The 24,660-nt window shown below is 40.0% G+C and overlaps 1 protein-coding gene across 4 annotated transcripts in view; it reads left to right on the top strand.

The window, feature by feature from the left end:
- The window catches only part of LOC145344193 (small integral membrane protein 29-like), a 77,045-nt gene that overhangs the window by 49,164 nt on the left and 3,221 nt on the right, over nt 1–24,660 (top strand). For 3 of the 4 annotated variants that reach the window (XM_080191144.1, XM_080191145.1, XM_080191146.1), the window contains exons 2-5: nt 3,688–4,022; nt 4,122–4,147; nt 17,913–18,018; nt 21,287–21,396. In XM_080191144.1, coding sequence (XP_080047270.1) covers nt 3,909–4,022; nt 4,122–4,147; nt 17,913–18,018; nt 21,287–21,370 — 330 coding nt within the window. In that variant the 5' untranslated portion in view covers nt 3,688–3,908 and the 3' untranslated portion in view covers nt 21,371–21,396. Of the gene's footprint in view, nt 1–3,687; nt 4,023–4,121; nt 4,148–17,912; nt 18,019–21,286; nt 21,397–21,553; nt 21,630–24,660 lie in introns of all 4 variants that reach the window. The other variant, XR_013886843.1, reaches the window with a different exon arrangement.

Raw genomic sequence — 24,660 nt, forward strand, 5'->3', positions numbered from 1 at the left:
AAAGAACAGAGAATCAAGGTCACCCTACTTCCCACAAGACTCATCACTTCTGAAGCCACGTCCTCACCCTGGGCCTCCTCCAGCTCCTTATCAGACCCATCAGTTGAGTCGTCTTCTGCAGGTTGGGCAGCAGGGTAGCACAGTGGTTAGCATTGCTGCTTCACAGCGGGACCTGGGTTCAATTCCCAGCTTGGGTCAAGATCTGTTTGGAGTTTGCACATTCTCCTTGTGTCTGTGTGGGTTTCCTCCTGGTGCTCCGGTTTCCTCCAACAGTCCAAAGATGTGCGGGTTAGGTTGATTGGCTATGCTAAAATTGCCGCTTAGTATCCTGAGATGCGTAGGTTAGAGGGATTAGTGGGTAAATATGTAGGGATATGGGAGTAGGGCCTGGGTGGGATTGTGGTCGGTGCAAACTCGATGGGCCCATTTTTCATTGAAACTTGATCCAGGTCAGGATAAAAGTCAACCAGAGCAATTCGGATGGGATAAAAGTGGACCAGACCCATGGCAATGTGAATAAGTAGGAGTTTAGGTGAGAGTTGGTTGTAGGTGTTTTTCTGACAGTTAATAACATTTGCTGTGATTTCTGGAGAACTCTTTGGCTTACAAGCTTTCTTTCTCAAGGTTATAGTGGCCCTGAACTTTTTCTGTCAGAAAAACACCTACAACCAACTCTCACCTAAACTCCTACTTATTCACATTGCCATGGCTCTGGTCCACTTTTATCCCGTCCAAATTGCTCTGGTTGACTTTTATCCTGACCTGGATCAAGTTTCAGTGAAAAACGTGATGACCAACAAGAGCTAAATTGCATGGGCCATGTAAAATTCAACCTACTTGCCCTTTTAATGGACGTGTTTGCCTATTTAATTGTTGGCGAGTGCGCCTCTGACTTCCACGAGCACCTGTCAATCTGTAATATGGCACAGTGGCATGTTGATGTTAAGATGTATGCCTGATGCACACAATTTCACATGACTTTGGGTTCGCTGCACATGGATGCAGCGATGTAAAATTTTGCTTATGTTAGATCACTCCACCCCCCATCCCCCTTCTTAATTATTTGCAGCATCTGCATGTTATCTTTTTTGTGATTCAAGTATGGGTTCACGCAATCCATCTATAACAGAGTATTCTGTAGTTTTTCTCCATTTAAATAATATTTTGCTTTTCTCTTCTAAACAAAGTGAATAGCCTCACTTTTCCTACATTACAATCCATCTGTATAAGTTATGGGTATAGTGCTCCCTGCCATCCCATTTTCTGTACTGCTGTCACCCCTGCTTGCCTTGCTGGGTTCATCACTGTTATGAAACTCTCAAGGTCTGTCCCACCTCCCTATTAATATCAAAATCACAGTGACTAAAATGTGATCACAGAATCCAAATAGGTAGGAGTTTGTACATTTTTTCTCACTCCACCTGTGGCAGTTCATGGTGTGAAAGAGTCTGCATGCACTTGCCACCAATAGTCACTCGATAACCATTAGGAACAAGGACACTGTCTGATTTACCAATACCAACCCCCACACTCTATTCCATAGCCCAGGAATGTTGAGGCAAATTTGTTACATCACCTACTGCCACAACAATGCAGTTAACTCTCAGCTGTCCTCTGAAATGGCCTAGCAGCACTTTCTGAAGTAGGGATGTGCAATAAATGCTGGCCAACCAGCAACACCCATGTTCCCAGAGTGAATAAAAAAAATCTACGAGTTTGACTTCCAGTGAAACTCTTCAGTTTTGCCATTTGTGTATTTACCGTACCATTGGTATCTGTGTCATCAACCACATAGGCTTTACGCTGTGGAATTCTCTCCGAGTTCCTTTCTTTTTCCATCTCCCTGTTCCTCCATGACCTGCCTTAAAACATATCCTTTTGCCAGACTTTTGACCATCCTTCAGAAATATTTCCTTCGGCCTTATATTCATTTTCTTCCTTATACTTCTGTGAAGCACACTAGGACGTTTTTATATTTCTATACTGTAAGAATACTGTGATTAAAGGCACAATATAAATTCAATTTGTTGAATCATCTTAGATCTGAATCACACATACCATAATATCTTGATCAAACAATAGACAAAAATTTGCTGTTAGAATACAGTAAGTCTTTGATTAATATCACCACATTTAATGTTACTTCACTTTAATGTTGTTAAATTAATGAGGCCTTTAAACTGCCTCATTAGTGTGCCTGAGTGTTGCAAGATTTGTTTTAACTTTGTTTGCCATGTAACCAATGGGCACCATTTTGGAGTGGCCCCTCCCTGTTCCCCAAGTTACAACCTCTCCTTGACCTTTCTCCTTGAGAAAGGTTGTAGCCTTTCTCCTCCCTGATCTCCAAGTTGTGACCTCTCCCTTCCCTGGTGCACCTTCTTTCTGAATCTCCTCCTCCCATGAATCTCCCACTCTCCTGGTTCTGCATTCCTGTTTCAGATCCAGGTCTCAAGATCCAGAATCTGGAGCTCCACTGTAGTATAAGTGAGTTACAGAAGTGCTGAGCTGGGGCTGCTAATACCCGTGTTCTTTTCAAATGCTCCTACCAGTGGAGGCTTGGAAAAAGAATAATGAAACAGAGGCATTTTTTTAAAATATTGACTGTAACATCCCCAGCCCCACACTTCTGCATCACAGGGACTTGTGATTCCACACCATTGGAACTGTAGCTTTGGATTGGATCTGGATATTTAGCAGGCAGATGCAGGAGAGGGAAGCAGTGAGAGGGTGAGTCAGGGAACGGGATGTTTGGTGTGAGGGTTAGCTAGGGAAGACTGTGGCCACAACTCAGAAGTTGTGAAATTAAGGAGCCGCAACTGGAGGATGGGTAAGAACCTAGAGGATCAGGAAATGGTACCTTCGAGGAGAAATATCCACAGCGGGCTGGAGTACTATTAGTAGAAAGCCACGTTTTCATTTCATATTTTTAAACTTTTTATTTGAAAAGTTATTTCAGTTTCCAATGTAGGAATTTAGCAAAGTAAAATATTTCAACCTAGAGGGTATAATTTTTTTGTGATGGGAGAGGTCCGATATTATGTAACTACTGTTACTGATTTCTGTTCAAGTCAATATTTAAAATCATGACTTTCCAGAATGGAACCATAACTTTAAGTGAGGACTTACTGTACACATTCATGCAAAGTGCTGTGGGTTAACAGAGCCTACATAACACACCTCAGTTGAACTTAATATTCTTGGGGATTTGGGTGAGGGGTGGGGGGGGGGGGTGGTGTAAGAAAACTGTCGTGTAATATAAGTGGCATCTCATTTAAGAGCTATAATACTCAGGTTCCTGTAGTTTCTCTTGCCCTTCCCACCACTACTCCACCCCCAGCTTTCGTAATTGCTATTCTATTAATATTATCTCAATCAAAGCCATGAGAGTGCTGACATATTTGTTTAAACTCTTCAAGAACAGTAAATGTAGTACTTTAAACATACCTGCAAGGCAAAGATAAACAATGTGACAGCTGCAAAATCTTCCTTTCTTGTTAAGTGCATGCACGCATCTTTGGAATGTGATCTGTCACTGAAATTTATAGCTTCTCTGCACTTTCATGATGGCATTTGAAAAGATGAAATGGATATAGCCTTACTTGATAGTTGGACCTTTGTTTAATGAGGTTTTTATAAAATCTACATCTTACACACCTTATACTGACTACCCCCATCATTTATTTTTAGCCTATTTGAGAATGCCAACTGACCACAGCATAACCATGGGTGAAACCAAATAACAAGGAATCTTAGTCGCTCACGGATGTTCCAGCACTCAACACTCCAAAAAATATGCCATGAAAAGACTGCAGGATTTAATTTTGAGAAAAACTTTCGGAAACACTACCAATCAAGCACAAGTATAAAAGAACACCGACTTTCAACACATCAACAAACGGAGAAGTGTCATGCCCAATCAAACTGCCAGCACCCCCCTTGACAGTAATCATGGTGCATCAGTGCTAGGATTTTTGCTGATTCCTGTCACAATCATAGCCATCATTGGCATTGCAGTTGTAGTGGTAACATTTAAAAAAATTTTAACATGTTATTTTCTGCACCAATTTATCGGTATACCATATAGCACCTTTAATATCTTTATTGCTTGTTTCTTTTGCCAGATAAGGTATGTTCGAAAGAGACGCAGGTAAGAACATTTTAAATGGATAATTTCCTATGGTTATTTTTTGCTGACTTATAACAAAAAATTGGAAGTACTTGAAGGCAGACATGACAACAATGATGGAGGGGAGAAGGTCTTCAAAATCACTGTTTATGGTTGATGTGCTTTTCATAGAATGATAGAATCCCCCCTACAGTGCAGAAGGAGGGCATAGAGTCTGCACCAACCACAATCCCACCCAGGCCCTATTCTTGTAACACCCCCCCCCCCCCCACGCATTTACACTGCTAATCCCCTACACTAGGGTCAATTTGACATGGCCAATCAACCTAACCCACACATCTTTGGTGTGTGGAAGGAAACCAGAGCACCTGGAGAAAATCGGATCACCCGGAAGAAACTGTTTGTCTTCTGTGATAGTCTGCAAATATCATGAAAATAATCTAGATATTGGAGCTGGAAGTGTTTATATTTCTGCCCTGTAGGCTTCTACTTGCCTAAATTAATGTTATTTCTTTTGTTGCAATACATGACCTGGCAATAGGTGAAGGAAAGGGAGGCTTTAAATAGATCAGTGTAGTACAGGCTGCCTGTGATTACCACATGTCGGAAGTAGAGGGAGTCAAGAGCCTAGTGCAGTGCTGACAGCAGCTCCTGCCAGCACTTCCTTCCTGCAGGATATGAGGAACTCTGATTTCCTGATGAAAAGTGATTGAGCTGAATGTGCAGTTGATTCATCAAAGACCAAAGTTACTTATGTGTTAAATAAAAAAAATCCTTGGCATATTTTTGATAACTTTTGATTTCACTGGCAGAATGGTAATTTTTGAAAACTTAATACAAAAGGCAAATAAATTCCATTAATTTGAAATCAAGTAACAAACATCTTTAAGTGTGGCATCATTAGTTTATGCCTTAGTCTTCTGTTGTTAAACAATTTACCACCCTTGATAAATAGCTATATATTTTTAATGGGCTTGGTTCTGGCTTCTGTCTTTAGATATAACATGTTTTCATGTTCCTGTCTAATAATTCTATGGACATGACTTCCTCATGAATGAAACAGGAAAGATCTCATCAGCAATTTGGACACACATGAGTCATTACATTGCACAAAGGAGAAGACATGGCCTGTGATTTTCATTTGGGATGTGGAGCATCCTGTTATTAACTAAACTGTTTATACAAATGTCAAAAGATGTGAAACAGTGCACTATCTACAGCAATTTTAAATATTCGCGGTCTTTTAAGGATCTAAATTTAGATTGCTGTCAAGTAATGCAATGTTTCTCTGATAAAGGCTTTTTCATAACTGAATTTCTTTGCTGATAATCCAATTTTGGAGTCATAAAGATTTGACTAGCTGTATGACAAATTCATAAAATTTAGATGAAAATTGGCATTTTGAGTAACAGATGTCTTTGGCTCCATTTCCTTTTCCTTTTCATTTTCTACCTCCCTTTGCCATTTTTGCCATGGCTTTTTCAGCTGGGGAGGGGGAAAGGATAGCCTTCACTGGGGTTGAGTATTTGCTATCAATGCTGCACTGTGGCAAACTTCTGGGAGCTGTGCTCCTTCAGGAAGGTATCTGCTGCATTGTAGTCCTAACTTAACATAGATTTTCAATTAATAATAAAGAAAAATCACTTAGTGAGACTAAATTGTTTTGAATAATTGGCTGGTAGTCAAGGTCATGTTTCCAACTTGTGATGATGCAGGCCCCAGAGGGACTCTGGTATCGTGGTGGTTTGCTTTGCCCTCCACAACCTTGTGTAGCAGCAGGCCAGTGTTTTGAAGGAGAAGGATCTCTGGAGAGGAGGCCGACCAGGTGTAAGCGGAGGAAGAGCCCAAGGAGGATCTGAAAGAGAAAAGGCAACAGCAAGGGTCCAGTGTGCCACGAGGACCAGGGAGACCGTCATTTCCCCCAGATGCTCCGACTGGGAGGCTCGGTGTCCAAAAGCTCCAGGAGCATCAGCCCCCACCCCCAAGGAGAATCTGCAACCCACCCCCCACTCCTCCTTCCACACTGTTTTCAAGAAGCCTGTCCATCCTTCCAAGACCCCTGCCTGCCATTCCGGAATACTTGTTCGCGTCTCCCAAAATAGTGCTCCCCCCTCCCCCCTCCAAAGGTCGCATTGACATTTGACAAAAAAGCTGGGGTGCGCCAGGTTGGGGAAGGCCACAGGGTGTCAGGAGTGGATTGATGTGAACGTTTCAGGTGTGACAGACAGGACTGATGCTAGGATGTGACAGATGGATATCCACCCTTACAGCTCAAACAAGGTCATTAATATTCTTGCGGCATTGAATGATAGTCCTCAGTGTCAGGCTGCTGGCACTGACTACCACGGTCACTACATTCCAGGCTGCATTTACTTCCCTGTTTCAGGGTCCTTTACCCACTCGGGGGTACAGGGTGGCCTGCCTCTCTTCCACTGTATCCAGAAGCCTTCCAAGATCTGCTTCCATGAAGTGTGGAGCTGCTTTCTGTGCTGCCACCCTCCTGGCTTAACTGGCTGAGAGTGCAGAGGGAGTGTTTAAATGCTGCTTCCCCTTGTGAGCCAGTTTGGGTGAGTCACCATCCTGAGGACTCCATTCCGGCATGTTTTAACTGGGGCTTCTTTCAATGCATTAAGTGGGGGACGATGGTGATCGGTGTGGATTGCACCAATTTACTTGTACAAAATAGTCATTTTTTGGGAAAATCCACCCAATGCTTATTTGAAACTGAATTCAAAGACAAGTACAATACTGAAATCAACACTGAAAATAAAGTGCCTTGAAATTATGTCATGTGTATAATTCACAATGGAAACAGGTATGGATAATTTTTTTTATATTCAACTTAAAACGTTAGAAATGGTATTTAGGTGATTGTTCAAGTAAAGTTCATAAACTCTCACTAACTCAAATCGCCTTGTGTCTATAATAGAATTCACATATATGTTATGCAAGTCTTTATAAAGTCACAATTTATCCGTAGTCAATTACTATGATATGTTTATAATGCAGAGCCACTCAAAGGCATGAATGTTTGCTTCCCTGATGGCAGAACTGATTAAGGGATTGAGTAGCACCATACAGACTAAGAAGGCCAAGTTAACATCCTGTTCTGTGGTGAATTAACTGATCTTAGCTGAGGTAGTGATCAGGCACTTCATTTGTTGTCAACATTGTTTGGGGAAGGAAAATTGACAGGTTGCTGTGGTTAGTAACTATGCAGTGCCTCCCATCATTGGATTTGCACTTTTATAGACGTTGAGTGAGCACCTTCTTAACTTCTTTATCGAAGTGACATCCCAAAGGAACTGCTAAAGCTAAAGACATTGTGGTGTACTTAGGCTTCCGAAAGATATTTGATTAGATTCCATATGAAAGACTACTAACTAACCTTAAAGTTGTAAACATTTAAATTCAAATTTGAATATAGCTAATAAAAACTGGCTGCAAGTTAGTAAAATGGATATTTGACAAAAAAAAACTAATTCAAGTTGGCCAAGCATGCAAACCATATCATGGTATGATGGACATTGGGGAAAACTGAGCAATGATGGATTGGATCAGACAAAACTGTGGCCAGATTCATAAATTATTTTTGTGCAAAAGATATATAGTATTGGACACAGGATGGAAAATGGACACATGTATGCCATGAAAGGCATTGAACAAGCTCAGGATGAAGTTGAAAGAGCCAAAGATTTTGGTAGATTCAGCACATCCCACCAACGTAAAGCAGCAATTAACAAAACCAATAAAACGTTGAACTACTTAATAAAAGCCAGAAGAAATCGTGATCTGTCGTTACAGTGCGTTAGATTGTATTTTTTGAACAATGCCCATTTCTAGTCATTGAGAAACAAAGGAGACATCAGAGTACTCTGGTCTGATTAATGAAGTAAAGCTGAAGGAATTTGGAGTTGCTCGCCTGAAAAGGGGGCATCTAAGAGGTGATCTTAGGAAATTAAAAAGGTAAATCTGGAATATTGTTTTAATTTAAATGAAAAGATGACAGTGGACTTCAGGTGCAAATGAATAAAAGGAAAATTTGAAATTTTATTAAGAAACTCTTTAGAAAAAGGCTGTTCAAGCCTCAGTAGTAAAGTGGAAGCAAAAACTGTAGGATCATTTAAGAAACAACAAATGTAGCAATGGAAGGACTGTATGATCTCTCTGGACAGATATGCTAAGACTGGAATAATGGCTGTCCTCATTCAAAAATGTTTCGTAATAGGGTCAAGCTTGGCTGTGATTATGTAGTTACAGCACAGAAACTGGCCATCTGGTTGATATGCCCATGCTGATGTTTGTGCTGTACATGAGCCTCCATCCACCTTCCTTTAGCATCCCTACCATGCAGAAGGAGACCACTTGACCCATCATATCTGCACCAAATTTCCGAAGGAGCATATTACGTAGGCCCATCCTCCTCCAGGCCATGTAACCCCAAGCATTTGCCATGGCTAATCCACCTAACCTGCACATGTTTTGACACTAAGAGGCAATTTAACATGGCCACTCTATCTAATCTGCACATCTTTGGACTGAGAGAGCAAACTGGAGCACCCATGCAGACATGGGGAAAATGTGCAAAATCCACACAGCCACCCAGGTCCCTGGTGCTATAAAGCAGCAGTGCTAACCACTGCCTTTCACCTAACTTGATCAATATATTGTCATATCCCAATATATTCTGAACTTCAAACCAATTTTTTTATTTAAAAACTGACCAGAGAAGACTGCAAAAGATGGCCACCTGAAGATCACGTATTGATGTAACAGACATGGATTGAAAACACTTTCCTGTCTCGAGGGAACCAAATGGACATTTCAGATTGATGTTGAATCAGTGCCTTTTCCTGCCTTTCAAAATGATGTTATCAATTGAAAGGGGCAATCAAACACAAAGGCAGTGACTATCTCAAACAGTCAAGGTGTCAGATGACAACACAGGGTATGTAAACAACATATCACCCTTTGTTTGGAAAAAGGACTTTGAACTTGTGGAAGTCACACGATAAAGAAATAATTTTGGTTGTCTGCTTACAGGGATAGAATGCCACCGAAAGCCATTGCATATAGCTATGATCCTTGGCCTCGGGTGGGTGTAGTACCAGCAGCAACCATCACCTCCCCAATGATGTCATTAAGTAATGAAGACCTGCCGGCCTCTGATAGACTGGCAGTTCTCAGCCGTAGTAACATCCAATTCCAGGTCCTTGATCCTGGGGAGCTTTTCACTGCCCAATTAAATGCCTAATTGGACTTTATTTAGTTGGCCTTTTCAAAAAGAAGTGACGTTGGGCTTTCGCTAACTCTCCAACAATGGGTGAAAATAAAATCTGGCCACCATTGATAGTGGATTTTTGGACTCCCTTTTATGTTGGCTGCCAATCTCTTCGATAGTCTTTTTCCTTCATGTTTTTACTCGCCCTCTGAACTTTCTATCTTCAGCATGATTCTCACTTGTATTATACGTTTGATATCTGTCATGCCTTTTGTTTTTCCTGTTTCATTTTACTTTCTATTTTTGAACCATTTTGGTAGTCGAACCATCTCCACTTTAAACACAGGCCAGTTACAGTTTTCCTCCAAATCTTTGATTCCAGTTTATCTGGGATATATCCATTCTCAACCACTGAAACTGATTCTCCTCCAATTAAGTAGTTTTATTCCAGACTTTTCATAGTTAATCTAAGCTAATGATTCCATGATCGTTATTGCCAAAATGTTCCTCTAGAGACAGGCAATACACTTGACTCACTGCATTGCCTGAACCAGATCCAGCCATGCTTTCTTCCTGATCAATGTACTGATCAAGAAAATTTTCCTAAACACATTTTAGAAACTCTTTAGAAACTCTTCCTTATCTCTGCTCTTTACACTATTACTATCCCAGTTTGTATTAGAATAATTCTCCCACTATCACTACTCTTTTTCTTGCACTTCTGTGCAGTTTCCATGTGGAATTGCTCCTCTATATTCCATTAGTTGGTGGCTTATAGAATTTCCCTCATGGTAGCTCTACTCTTTCTTAACTGGCACCAGATAGCTCATTATCACCTCGATGACATTCTCTCTCTTGAGCACAGCAATGTTCTTAATCAATATTGCCAGTCCTATTCTACTATTCTGGACATCCAAATGTTGAAACAGCACAATTACTACAATTATGACGAGCATTAATGCATAAAAAGCTGAAAATAAAACTTTGAGCAGAGATTTGTTGAAGTTTATGTTGCTGAAACAACGAATTGTTATGAGGGACAATGCACAACAGATGATCTGACCATTAGCACATTGTTGTCTTTGGAAGATAGTATAGACTATATTACAACAGTGACTACACTTCAAAAAATACTTAATTGGCTGCAAAGCACTTTGAGACATCTGGTGAGTGTGAAAAGCACTGTACAAATGCAAGTGTTTCTACTTGTGTTTTGGCATATATGCTGTGATGCCAAATTTGTACAGATTGTTGGAAAACTGAGATATTCAAAGTGCTACTTCACTACTTCTGTTTCCCAATCTGATAAATTTGTCATGATTATTTTTCTCTTTTGTATCCAAATAATCAATACTGTCATCAGCCGACTATCATTAGAGCTCCTCTGACTTTCAACAACACATTGTAAGGCAGGGATCCAGACTTTGGACTCTGTAGTTGCTCCTTCATTGATTTATTCTATACTGCAGCTCCATCTTGACTTGCAGTTTGAGGATGTCAATTAATTCAAGGACTAACTTAAAATGCTTTTTCCTTCATTAAAGGCCCCATTACGCAATTTTAGACTCTCATCGGCCTAAAGATGTCAGTACCTTCTTAAAATGGCCAAGTTAATTAACCGTTGCAACCACTCTGCATTGAACAGTCATGGATGTGGCAGCTGCTCTCAGTACATTAGCAGGCTTCAATCCTTGACCTGACCCCAAGCATTAACAACAGTTAAAAATTATTTGCTGAATATTTCCACAGTGATACAGAGAAAAGAATAATTAAGAACCCTTTTCCGGCATTTGTTGTCCCATCACCCTCTCCCCCCACCACTCCACCACCCCCAATGTCATCTGTTCATTTTGAAAAGTGACCAAGGTAAAAGATTAAAATAAACATAATGTTGAACTGATATTGCTCTTTCATTACACTTACCTTTTGAGAGCCACAGTTCCGTACCATTGCCATCTGGCATTTACTTCCATCATGTGTAGGAAAAATGTGCAGGATATGGTCAAAGACTTTGTTCAGGAAACCTAAATTTACTTTTAGCTAATACAGGAAGATTACATATTATTATGTAAAGAATTATAATTTCATTAGCCCTTTATTTTCAGGCTTGCTATGGCTGTTGCAAACTATTCACTGGCATCAACTATATTTATTGACTATTTGATTTAATGCAAATTCAGATCCTACTTTTCTGCTTGTGAAAATGTTACACCTCAACAGTAGAATTTCCAAGTAAACACACTTATTTTGGTTTTAAAAGGGTCTCGATGCTTCCCAGAAAACTTTTAAGAATTTGCATTTGCATCTTTAACATACAGTAGTTTCCCAAGCCATTTCATAGAGGCACAAGGAAAACAAACAGAAGAATGACATTTTTAGGATGGATTATCAGAATCTGGACAGAAAGTTGGATTGAAAAAAGAGTTTTAAATGAGGAGAGGCAGATGGAAAAGCGGAGCTTTGATCTTGAGAATTGCAGATTGTAGAAATCAGACATCTGAAAGCACAGCCACCAATATTGAGGTGACAGGAGGGTTGTATTAGACAAAACGGAGAGTTTGGGTTGAAGATTTGTGCCTGGAGGAGATGGGGATTTAAGCCCAAAGTTGAGGCATTAAAGGGGAGTGGTAGTTAAGGTAGATCAGTGAGGATGGGTAAGCCTAAATTTCCCGTCAAATTTAGAGCAGCTGGAAGATGGGAAGTGGGTCTGTAGAGCACTGGTCATGATTTCTCAATCCTGCCAGCAGTAGGCATTGTCTTGGGTTGTTTGGGAAAATTTAGAATGCTCCAAATTTCCCCAACCTGTCTGCAACGATGCCTGCCACTGGCACCTGTTGAGCCTAGCGGTGGCAAATACATCATTGAAGGTTTCTGCAGCAGATGGGCTGAGGTGAGGAGAAATGTGTTGTCTTTGTGATGATGGTGTTTGAGAACATGGGGTTGCAAACTTGCGCTGAATTGGATGATTGGCTCCTAAAAGCAGAACTTTATCATTTATTTTCAGAGCATCACCTCAGGCAGGGGACATGTTGTGTAGCCCACCTCTGCGCTTCCAGCTTTTCCCACCAAATTTTTAAACACTCGGTGGGGGGTGGGGGGGAAGGAATCCTGGAGACAGGTCCCACAATGTTATGCTGGTGGGGAGATGCAGCTGGGAGGCTTGTTAAGTAGATATAAATGCACAATAAGGGGCTTCCAGACCTTTCATGGCAGGAACCCCATTAAGTAATTGGTGGGGATGGGGACAAGAAATCCCACCAGTGTAAAAACCATTCTGGGATTCTTGCTGGAGTCTCTGTCCCCTCTACCATTCCCATCCACAGAAAACAGGGACAGAAGTAGGGGAGAAGTATTTATAGCGGGAGAGTTCAGAATTAAGGATTTTCCAAGACTGGATGTCAGACAAGCAGTATGCTAGCAGTGGAGAATTAGACTTGGATATTTATGGAAACTGATTCTATGCCTGTGGATTAGGTGACATGTAAATGAGTACAAAATGGAGTGGGATTAAGGATGGAACATCTGGGGACTCTGCAGCTGACTGCAGGGGTGGAAAGAGAAGCCATTGCTTGCGGTTACAGTCAAGGTAAAAATGGAACCAGCGAAGGCAGATTAATAAAAAAGACAACAGAAATGCTTTAGAATATAATTGAGTGAATGATAGTGTGAAAGACTGCAGGGAAGTTGAGGAAGAGTAATGCACCATGACCGCAGTAAGAGAATGTAATTTGTGATCTTAGTTAAGAAGGTTTCATCGCTGTGAAAAGAATGAGATTCGGACGTGGATTTGCAAAATGTGTGGATACAGATCTGGGTGGTGACAACACATTCAAGGATTTTGGTGAGTAAGGGGGGGACAAAATGTAGACATTTGGAAGTTTTAACAGTAAGAATATAATGTAAGAAAGGAAAAGACTATAAGGCCCATTGTACCTGCTCCATCATTTCATAATATCATGGCATCAACTCCACTTTGCTGCTCCATCTCCACAATCTGCATTTATTTCAATCTTGAATATATTCATGGATTAAGCAGCCACCTCTCTTTGGAATAGAGACAAAGATCTGCACTCAAAAGAAGCAGCCTTTCAGAATCTAACCTGTCGACCCATGTAAGAATTTTATATATTTTAGTGAAGTAATAACATATTTCTGAAGTACCTTTACTGTTGTGCAAACAAAATTAACAGTTAGATTTCCCAAAGTATAGTTTCACAGACAATAATGAAATGAAAAAAAAAACATTTGTTCCTTGTAATACTAGCTGAAGGAATCTTATTGGTCAGGATATCGGATGAATTCCTTGTTCCTCATCAAGTGGTGTCACAAGATCTTTTACAGGCAAGCAGAGGCAGTTTAATCTCTCACCTGGCAGATAGCACATCTGACAGTGTAGCTTGTCTCAGTAATGGTGTGGAGTGCCAGCCTAGATTACATACTGGAGTGGCATTTGAACTTGCTTCTTTAAACTCGGAGGCAAGAGTGCTACTAACTAAGTCAAACTGGGATTTAGTGGGTAAATGCATACAAATAAATTGAATCACGCAGACTAGGTTTGTTTCTTGGTTTGTGCTGAGTTAAACAATCTCAGCTGGCAGCTGTCAGGATCCTGTAATTTGTTTGCTCTGACTGGAATAAGGAGAGAAAACATCAACCAATATCTTTGCTTGTGGCTTGTCCGATGACTCCTGTTAGATGATCAACGTGTAGATGCTGAGTAGAGACAGGGCGCAGAATTCTCCCAGCTGCCCACAGTGGATCTGGTGGTGGGTGCAGTGAATCTGGCTGAAGCCAAAAAGTCAGAAACCTGCTGGTGTAAAATTCTGGTGCAATTTTACTAATGGTGGGTCAGCCTTCCTGCTGGCAGGTGACACAAATGGTATTTACATCTCATGAATGCTCATTAAAACTGCTGTCCACTGACATTCAGTCTTTCAATCTTGAGTCATAGGAGCAGGAAATTTCCTATTTCCTTCTCCCATAACACAAGATTGTCACAGGACAATCAACATCAAAGCTGATTGCTGGCGAGTGTTGTCCACAAGGCAGTCATCAGTTCGCCAGAGACCTCAGGGTGAGTGCAATAACTCTATACCATTGTATTGTGCTGCTTCTGATGTGCTCTTCATTACTCTGCTAGGGCAGACCTGTTCCTGCCTCCATCTCCATGCCTAGCTGGTCTTTATGGACAACATCATACTGCTAGACCCATGGACCCTCTGTGTCACCAGATCGGATCAGTACTGCGCTTGGAGTTGGGAAGTATATGGGTCTCCTTCCTCCTAGTGTCACACAGCAGTGTCCATCTGGACTGGCCTATGCTGCCACTGCAGTGATGAACAATGGAAGGCAGGAGGAAAGCTAGACTCCAATAAGGCTACATGAAAAGCTCACAAACAAAGGGATGGTCAGAGGGATACCATGTCATTTACTGGAAGGAGATGTGATGGATAGAGGTCCAAGGAGGGCATGGGCATTTCACAGGTGATGAGCTTAGGTGGAAGATGGTTGAATCAAGGAACAGACTTTCTCTTGAGTCTGCTGGCCTTTTGTGCTGACATCCCACATGGTGGACTTCAAAGAGTTATAACAGTGTGTTGGACTGGTACTTAAATATAGAATGAGGACCTTTAAACCCATCAGCTGAAGGCGAGCAAATGATTCAGCTGCTGGCCCGCTGGGAGAGTCAGAGGCGAACTTTCTTGGGCATAATAATCAACTTCTAAGGACTGTGAAGACCCTGACTCCGATTTGGTTTGATTTATTATTGTCACATATTTCAGTATACAGCAAAAAGTAGTGTTTCTTGCATGCTATCGAGACAAAGCATAGTGTTCATAGAGAAGGAAAGGAGAAAGTGCAGAATGTAATGCTGCCATCACAGCTAGGTGTAGAGAAAGATCAACTTAGTGCGAGGTCGGTCCATTCAGAAGTCTGATAACAGCAGGGAAGAAGCTGTTCTTAAGTAGGTTGGTATGTGTCCTCAGACTTTTGTATTATCTACCGGACGGAAGAAGGTGGAAGAGAGTATGTCTGGGGTGTATGGCATCCTTGATTATGCTGGTTGCTTTTCTGAGGCAGCGGGAAGTGTAGACGGTGTCATTGGATCAGAGGCTGGTTGCGTGTTGGACTGGGCTTCATTCACGACCTTTGTAGTTTTCTGCAGTCTTGGGCAGAGCAGGAGCCATACCAAGCTGTGACACAACCAGAAAGAATGTTTTCTATGGTGCATCTGTAGAAGTTGATGGGAGTTGTTGCTGACATGCCAAATTTCCTTAGTCTTCTGAGAAAGTAGAGGCATTGGTGGGCTTTCTTAACTATAGCGTCAACATGGAGGGGCCAGGACAGGCTGTTGGTGATCTGGACACCTAAACACCTGAAGCTCTCAGCCCTTTCTACTTCATCTCCATTGATGTAGACAGGGGCATGTCCTCCACGGCGCTTCCTGAGGTTGATGACTATCTCCTTCATTTTGTTGACATTGAAGGTTAGGCATTCTGGTTGACAGGACAGGACAGGCACCACCGGCCACCGCATTTAGTCAGAAAATGGGAAGTTTCTGACCAGGATTTTTGTTGGCTTTGCCTCTAATAAAAAAGTAACCCACTCACATGCATGAAGATATTTCACTTGTTCCTCTGAACAGTATAAATTAGTGACTTCTGGTGAGGAGGAGAAAGAAAAGGAAATAACCAATGAAAGAATGCACTGTGGGTTTGAATAGTAAAATTGTATAAAACCAAAAAGGGTTTTAAAATTGAGTACAAAGGAATCTGGTACCTTGAGATAAAAGGCTTTGCCTTTGAACTCTCAACTAGGAGTCTTAAATTATATTTTTATTTGACTTCCCCCATGATTTTGTCTAATAATTTTGATGTTATGAGCTTACTTTCCGTCCTACACAAATGCTTTTCTTAGGTAATGAAAGAGTGCATTGAGGCGCAGATTGGAAGGAGAGACAAATGGGGAAAAATTTAAAACTCAGAAGTTTTACGTGAAATAAAGTACAGACATAAGTTATCAATATTGTGAGTGGGCTTGCATTTTGTATTTTTAGACGCCAAATATCCTTTGTTCTTGCATGAAAGGAGTTGAACCAATTTTGAACTGCACTTGAATCTGGAAGGTTAACAGATTTATCCCAACAAGTCTGTTGGTAGTTTATTCTCTCCCATTATCAGAACAGGCAAAGGACTAAAATGTAAATAAGAAGCTTTTGTGTAACTCTTTCTAAATTTTCACTAATGCTTCAACAAATGCGCCTGTTTTTGTATTATATGAATCATGCTAAGATTCTGAAAAAGTTGTAATTTTGATATTATACAAAGATTTCTCCCTATTCATACATGTAAATGAATAAAACACAAGCTAATTACAACATGTTTAATGAGAGTGTAATTGCATATTCTGTATGCCTGGATAACAATATGCCTCTGTTGCACCTAATAAACTGTAATGGGAGCATTGAATAATTGAATCAACTTTGTAATTAACTTTTTGTATATGGGTATCAATCCTAATCACAGTTTTCTACATTTTTATTTCTAATGGATGAATTACTATATTACGCTATGCAGTCCCAATACAATAGCAGAGAATATCTGCTCCTTTGTCATTGCTTGTCCTAGCAGTGAAATGAGATGACTGCATACTATAATATGCAACCTTTTACATTAGAACTGGAAATGCAAAATAATCCAGGAGGGGCATTTTAAAAGACTCTTAAAGAGCTGCTCCTATGCCAATGTAGGTCTGCAAAGGAAAAGAAAGGAGAAATAACAGCAATAGGACAGAGTGATTTCACTTCAAAGCATCAAATATAGAGGAATATCAAGATGAATACCCATAAAATCTCCTTAATGGTTGAAAATGACTTTTATAAAGTTATTAGATGCAGTATTGCTAACAAAGAACAAACTTACATTTATATGGTGTTTTATCACATCCTCAAGATGTCATAAAGTATTTTACACCCAGTGGATTCCTTCTGTAGTGCAATCATCATTGTTATGTAGGCAAATCTGGTAGCTCATTTGTGCACAAAGAACAAATGAATAACGATCAAATATTCTGCATTTGCTGTTACTAATGAAAGAATGTGAACAGACTGTGCCAACTGATCTTGTTAGCTCTCCCTCTTAAAAGATTCCACGAACACAGCCTTTCAAAATCAGCAGAGAACATTAACACTGATTATCACGTATTTTCTTTGATAAAGACACTTAATATGCTGCCTCATTAAATAATTCCCTTAATTACAACCAGGAAAATAAGTTCCACATAAAACTATTGGAGAATGAAAAGGTTAAAATCTGTTCCTCATCTATCATTTGAATGTGCACAGGAGCCAAATGTTTTGACTCTTACAACAAGGTGTGCCCTAGCATGAAGGTAACATGAAAGAATTAATGATTCAAGGTTCGGTAGTCTTGCTCCAGAAGGAGTGCCTTAACTAAGAGGGCTATAATTTAGGCTATATATTTATTGTATGTTTTCTTAGGTGAGTTTTGTTTTGTTTCAGTAATTGAAGATGAATCCTTCTAAAAAAAAACTTTTGTTTTAAAGGTTAGAAAAACTACGCAACAAACTGGTACCAATTTACTCATATGACCCCAGTGAGGATCGTAATGATGTAGAAGAAGAATCTGTAGACACTAATGGAGCAGTAAAAGTAAGTAAAGCCTGTTGGGAGTGCATATTTAACATGCAAAATCTAATACCAAGCTGAGGGTGATCAAAACTGTTAGAACCAAAGAAAAATTAAAATAAATTCCCTTTCCTAAAGGGCCAGTGAGCGGTGGCAATGTCAAGAGCAAGACAAAACCCAGGCTCAATTTTGAATTTCTGATATTAGCTAATCTCATTCAAGGAAGTCGTATTAGTCCTAGAGTTGGACACACACCCTGTGAACAAGGAAAGGGAAAAGTCGGTCAGCGTTCTTGCTTCTGACTGATATCTAGCGGTTCACAGTGGAAGGTGTGCTTGTATGTACTTTTGGGCTAGGATAGACAGGACTTGGCTTTGATTTCCTTCAAGACTGCATAGCCTAGCAGCACTTGCTATTTTCGCTCCCACATTAATAGACTAATACAACATGATATGAGAGGTTAGTTGTTGCATATGGAACTATCCTAGAAAGAGTTGATGTTTTTGGGAGACAGGAGAATAAAAGGGAGAAGAACTGGCTAAAACAATCAAATATCAGTAAGCATATCCCATTTTATTGTAGTTCTGCTCTTTACAACTTTCTCAAATAATACTTGTTGAAGATTCTGACGTTCTATAACTTAGAATCTGGAATGTCGGAGCACAGAAAGAAACCATTTGTTTTGTAAAGCCTGCGCTGATGATTTTCTTCATGGGTCACCAAATATATTCCTGTTCCTGTCCTCAATCCCAAAGTTCTTTTTTGATTGTTCTTCTTTACAAAACCTTTTTAAAACTCTAATACCAAAACTAAATATGGCAAATGTGGAAACTTGTAATAAAAACTGAATACTTTGGGAATATTTAGCAGGCCTAGCAGCACTTGTGGAAACAGAAACAGAGGTAATGTTTCCAGTTGGTAATCCTTCATCAGAAATGGGAAAAGTTAGAAATATACTAGGTTTTAAGAAGGCGAAAGTAAACACAAGTGAAAAACAAGAGTTAGACTGAAATGTATCAGACATCAGCTGTCCCTAGTCAAATTCTTCTATTGCCTTATTTTTATGCATTTTCAGTCAAGGATCTAGAAACTCTGGTTTTCATTTGTTTTGCTTTCTCTTATCTAGAAAATGTAGATTTCAGTAGTTTTGATTTTCTCCTGATTACCAACGAAACATTTTTTCAATGCAACTTTTCAGCTTGACATACTTTCCCCAACGTATCTATCATAATGACATAGTGAAGTTTGATGGAAAGATTGAATATTTCACCTTGCATGCCAAAGTGCAGTATTTTTGCCAGCCTATCTGAGAGAATGTATGCTTTAATTATATAACCTGTGCTAGTTAACTGGAATAGGCATTAGCTAGCAGTGAATGTCCTCCATAAGCCCTTTTTGTGATTGAAACGCTATGGTATTATTTTCTTGCCCTTTTAACTTTGCCAGTCTCCCGGTGGCTTACACTCTTCCTGTGTCAAACAAGCGACCAGATCATAGTCTTCTTCTAGTAACTGTTGTAAAATGTTGTTCCGAAATGTGGTGGCTCTCCTAGTTTCCACTCTGTGGGAAACTTTCTGGTCTCAGCTTGCTGCCGCCTTATCACATCATTTGTAGATTAGAAACAACATATAAGGAATTATGCTTAAATAACCACGTCCCATCCACTCCCTGGCTTTTTGCCACTGACATGCCTTAAATTGAACTATGCCCAAATTTGTCTGTATACATAGAAGTTGCTGTTTGGCCCAACCAGCCCTTGTCAATGTTTACCCTCCATGTGAGCAAATAATTCTAATCACAGTTGCCCACCCTGTTCCCATATCCCATCACCTCTTTTCCTTCAACCAACTATTCAATCTAATCTTCAATGTTGACATAGTTTCTGCCTCAACTGCTGACCCTACAAGTCAATTCCACCAGCTCAACTTTCAGTGTCAGAAGTTTCTCCTGCCCTTTGTTCTAAATCTCTGACATTTAATCTTGGATCGGTGCCCCCCTCCCTCCCCCCTCCATTCTTAACTCCTCAACTACTGGAAACAATTTGTCTGGCAGCATCTGTGAAGAGAGAAACAGTGTTAACATTCAGGTCTGTGACCTTTGATCAGAACTGAATTTTTCCAAGTCTTAGTATTTTTTTTGTGCAGGTCTACAATTGTAAAATAAATATTATACTCGTAGTTCATTTCCATCCCATTTTAGTATGTAACAATGTAGGGATTTGTTATACCACTAAGATGTTTGTGTTGATTAGTGTAGTATTTCAATTTGTCTTTGCTTGTCAATAGACATCACTAAAACAGATTAACTGTTATCATATTGCTGTGTGAGTGGGAGTTTGATGTGCATACCATATTTCCTACATTACAACAATAGCTACACTTCAAACATATTTAATTGCCTACAAAACATTCCCACTTGCCCTAACTTTGTGAAAGGCAATTTGTAAATGCGAGTCTTTTCTTTCTTCATGTAAGCTTTCCTTTGCTTTTCATTCTGGATCTGTCATTCTATTAAGAACATAAGAAATAGGAGCAGGAGTAGGCCAACTAGCCCTTCGAGCCTGCCCCGCCATTCAATAAGATCATGGCTGATCTGTCGTGGCTCAGTTCCACATTCCTGCCCTCTCCCCATAACCCTTAATCCCCTCTCTCATCAAAAACCCATCAACCCGCGTCTTAAAAATATTTAGCAAGGCAGCCTCCACCACTTCAACGGGCAGAGAATTCCAGAGATTCACCACCCTTTGAGTGAAGAAGTTCCTCCTCAACTCTGTTCTAAACCGCCCCCTCCCTTTATCTTGAGGCTATGCCCCCTAGTCCTACTATTCTTTCTGAAGGATCATTGTGTATCATTACTGCTTGCCACACCAAGTGTCAATCCCTGTTTTCCATTATTTTCTCTTTTCGAAAAATCGATGTACATAGAGAGTAAAGATGTGTGTAAGTTATTATAAAATGATCTCAAAAGATTTATTGCCATTGTACAAATTTTAAAATAAGTTTAGAGCTTTGAAATCTCGCCCACATATCAATTGTGTAGCTCAACTGTTGATTACTAGCCAATATTTACTATACGCAAAATGTTTTAAAACTATGTAAGTTTTTAATAATTTTGAAATTTTCTGCAGATACAATATTCATGTTTTGGATCCCATGTCTACCAGGACTGCTCATCTTTCAAATCATTCCTTACCAACCCATTCTATGTTAATACTATACACTGGCAATTTTGGAAAACAATTCTTCATTCCTGTCTGTAAGTTTTGTTTCATTTTTAAATCTCTTTTTTTTAGGATAGTCATGAACCTTCAATGGAGAAAGCAAGCACACAGAATGGCAACCATGTCTCCACTTCTGATACTGACAATGTGCTTTGAACCAAATATTGCCAATCAAGATGCAGGTGAATCAAAGTTTCCCAACTTCTTCTCGAAAATAATCCACAAGGATAGAAAAAAGATTACATCAATACTAACCTGTAACAATACTGAAAAATCCTGCGCTTGTTGCCGCAATGTCTAGAGTTGTTAAATTGTTGAATATACTGTCTCTTAATGCAGGAAGCATCGACTTGCCTCTCCTAGCCAAGCTATTCCATGCATCTGGCATCTTCCTGACAATGTGGAAAATATTCAGGTATCCACAAAAAAAAACAGCAGTCCGACCCTTCGGATCACCAGTTGTCATCTTGATGTTCTCTCTTAGTATTAAGCATATTAATGGCATATTCATCAACAGTGCCTTTAAGTGACACCCACTCACCAATAATTTGCTTGCCGATGTTTGGATTCTACCAAAATATCTTGACTCCAAGCTTATTCATGGAGCTAAAGAGAAGAGATGTGAGAAAATAGGAGAAAAGGGGAGATGGTGATTAGCAAAGAATTATATGGAAAGGAAGATGGTGGAATTGGAAAAATGGTGAGAGATGGGACAAGAAGATAAGGGGTCAGAAGAGCAAAGGAGAAAATACAGAGAGAAGTTGTGAAAGAGGAAGGGGAAAAAGAGAAAGAAAGAGCTAATGTAGGAAGGGCAAATGTATGTAAGGGCTGGGAGAGGAACGATGGGAGGGAACAAGGAAGAAAGAGGATGCTTGTTTGGGGAAGGGATGGGTGGCTGGAAGGAGAAAGACATGGAAGGAGGGTGAAAGGGTGATGAGAAGAGGAAGTAGAGGAGAAAAAGAGGTACAGGAGAAGTATGGAGATGTTTAGAGAGTAGAAGAGGGTGAGCTTTGAGTGGTAAGACAAAAAAAGAGGGGTATAGGAGAAAATGGGGAAATAATGGAGTGGAGGAGAGGGAAAAATGGCACAGAATGGCCATGAGCGATGACCAGTGGGACAGACAGAGGGAGGCAAACTGCTTGGTCAGGAATTTGGGAAGTGAAAGGCTGATCAGGATTTAGCTGTAGTTTGGAATATCCTGCTAAGTTGAGTGGAGTGGTTCAAACAACCAATATTTTAAAGTGGAGTGCTGGGATGGGAAGTTGAGGTAAGGCTGATTGGATATGGAAGGCAGTGCCTGGTGTAGGGTGACATAAACTTGGGAGCTCAGTTGAGATGGACCTGAAAAGACAAAGAAATCCTAAAATAGAGGAAAATCTAACTACTATTGTTAAAATGTTCTTCTGGTAGACTTTTGTCTAAACTGCGGGGGAGGCATCAATGAAAGTTTGTAAAAGCTATTGGGCTAAGAGGCCGCTAGGTTGACACACCCTTATAGTGTGACTGCTGATTGTTAAATTGCAGCTGGGTTTTTGCTGGAAGTACAAAACAATGATTGGGTTGCAGTTTGTGCATTCTGTCTCAGCAAAGTCTTTGAAAAGATGTGAGATGATTGCAATTGGACAATGAGGCATGTAGGGCTTTGAGTTGAAGCTGGAAGTTGTTGGAGGAGGTAAAGTTTGGCAGGGTGGTGGGAGCAAAGTTCAGAAGAACTTCTAGGTTGAAGTGCAGTGGTTTCATAAGTCAACTATCATATGGCACACTAGTTTAAATTGGGTTCATTTCTTATTTCTGTGGTAGGGATGGATATCATAATAAAAGTAATTTTTATCATGATGGAGTAATTTCATTGGTGCAAAGCCACATAGCTGCAAACCTTAGGAATGGCAGCAAATGTTCAATAATGTAAGTCAATTGACAGTTAGGAGTCCAATTTAATTTAATAAACCTCATTCCATTGTGATAGTGACTACACTTCAGATGTACTTCATTGGCTGTAAAGCTTTTAGAGGTCCTGAGATTCAACAGAAATGTAATTTATTTTTTTGTTTCTTTCATTTGACCTTGAGAGCTACAGATGTATCATTAGAATGTTGTGGCCATTCAGCGTTTTAGTTAGATAATCTGCAATCCATTACTGGGTAAATATATGTACATTCCACATGGATTACCTGTGGATTTTGTTACCACATTATAGTTGTCTTACCAGCACTCTCATTTGTAAGCTCCAACTTTGGCTTAGTTGGTGATCACAGCTAGAAAAGCATGAGAACTTCAACATAGGTTTTTCTGTCCATAGTCTAGGAGGGAAGGCATTAGCCAAGCTTTCTGCTCCCGGTTGTTGTCAAATGACCTTTGCTAGACAGTACAGATAGATATACATCTTGAGAGAACAGGATTGGGTTCAGCAGAAATATCCCTTTTGTTTTTATCTTCGTCCAGGGGATGTGGGTGTCACTGCCAACATTTATTGTCCATCCCTATTTGCCCTTGAACTGAATGGTTTGCTACGCCATTTCAGAGAGCACTTAAGAGTCAACAACATTGTTGTGGATCTGGAGTCACTTACAGGCCAGACCAGTAAGGATGGTAGATTTTCTTTTCTAAAAGACATTAGTGAACCAGATGGGTTGTTACGACAATCAACAATGATTTCATGGTCATCGGTAGACCCTTAATTCCTGATTTTTATTGAATTCAAATTTCACCATCTGCCATGGTGGGATTCGAACCCAGGTCCCCAGAGCATTACCCTGGGTCTCTGGATTACTAGCCCAGTGAGTACATCGCTACACCACCATCTCCCCAAATAGTATAATGTATGAGGATTAACTACTTCTGCAATATTCAGATAGAACCTTTCTCCTGCATAAGCCATCCCTTTCAGGAAAAGGAAGATACACAGATTTTTAAAAAAAACCTCTCTGTGAGGTCTTTTATTGCAGGATTGTCTCAATTTAGGAAATTTTAGGGTTCATAATCCCATAATCCCAGAATCCAATATTTTGGTGCTGTCCTTCATTAACAATTATGTTGTCTAATATAATCCAATATGTTGAAAAATATTAAGGGAACTTGATAGATTGGATACTGGGAAGATGTTTCCTCTTGTGGGAGAAACATGAACAGTTTCAAAATAAGATCCCTCTTTAAGATGGTGATGAAGCTTTTTTTTCTCTTGAGCGTGATTAGTCTATGAAATTCTTTTCCCCAGAAACCAGTGGAGCTGGGTCATTGAATTTATTTAGTACTGAATTAGATAGATATTTGATAGACAAAGAAATCAGTGCTTATGTAGGACACAGAAAAGTGGAATTGAGACCACATGCAGATTAACCATGATCTTATTGAATGGCAGAGCAGGCTCAAAAGGCCAAATGGCCTGCTCCTCCTAAATCCTATGTTTCTGCATGTGATTTGATCTATGAAGAAATGTTTTAAAGGAT

The sequence above is a fragment of the Carcharhinus amblyrhynchos genome, chromosome 6, assembly GCF_965287045.1.
Source record: "Carcharhinus amblyrhynchos chromosome 6, sCarAmb.v2.hapA, whole genome shotgun sequence".
In the NCBI taxonomy this organism is placed as follows: Eukaryota; Metazoa; Chordata; class Chondrichthyes; order Carcharhiniformes; family Carcharhinidae; genus Carcharhinus; species Carcharhinus amblyrhynchos.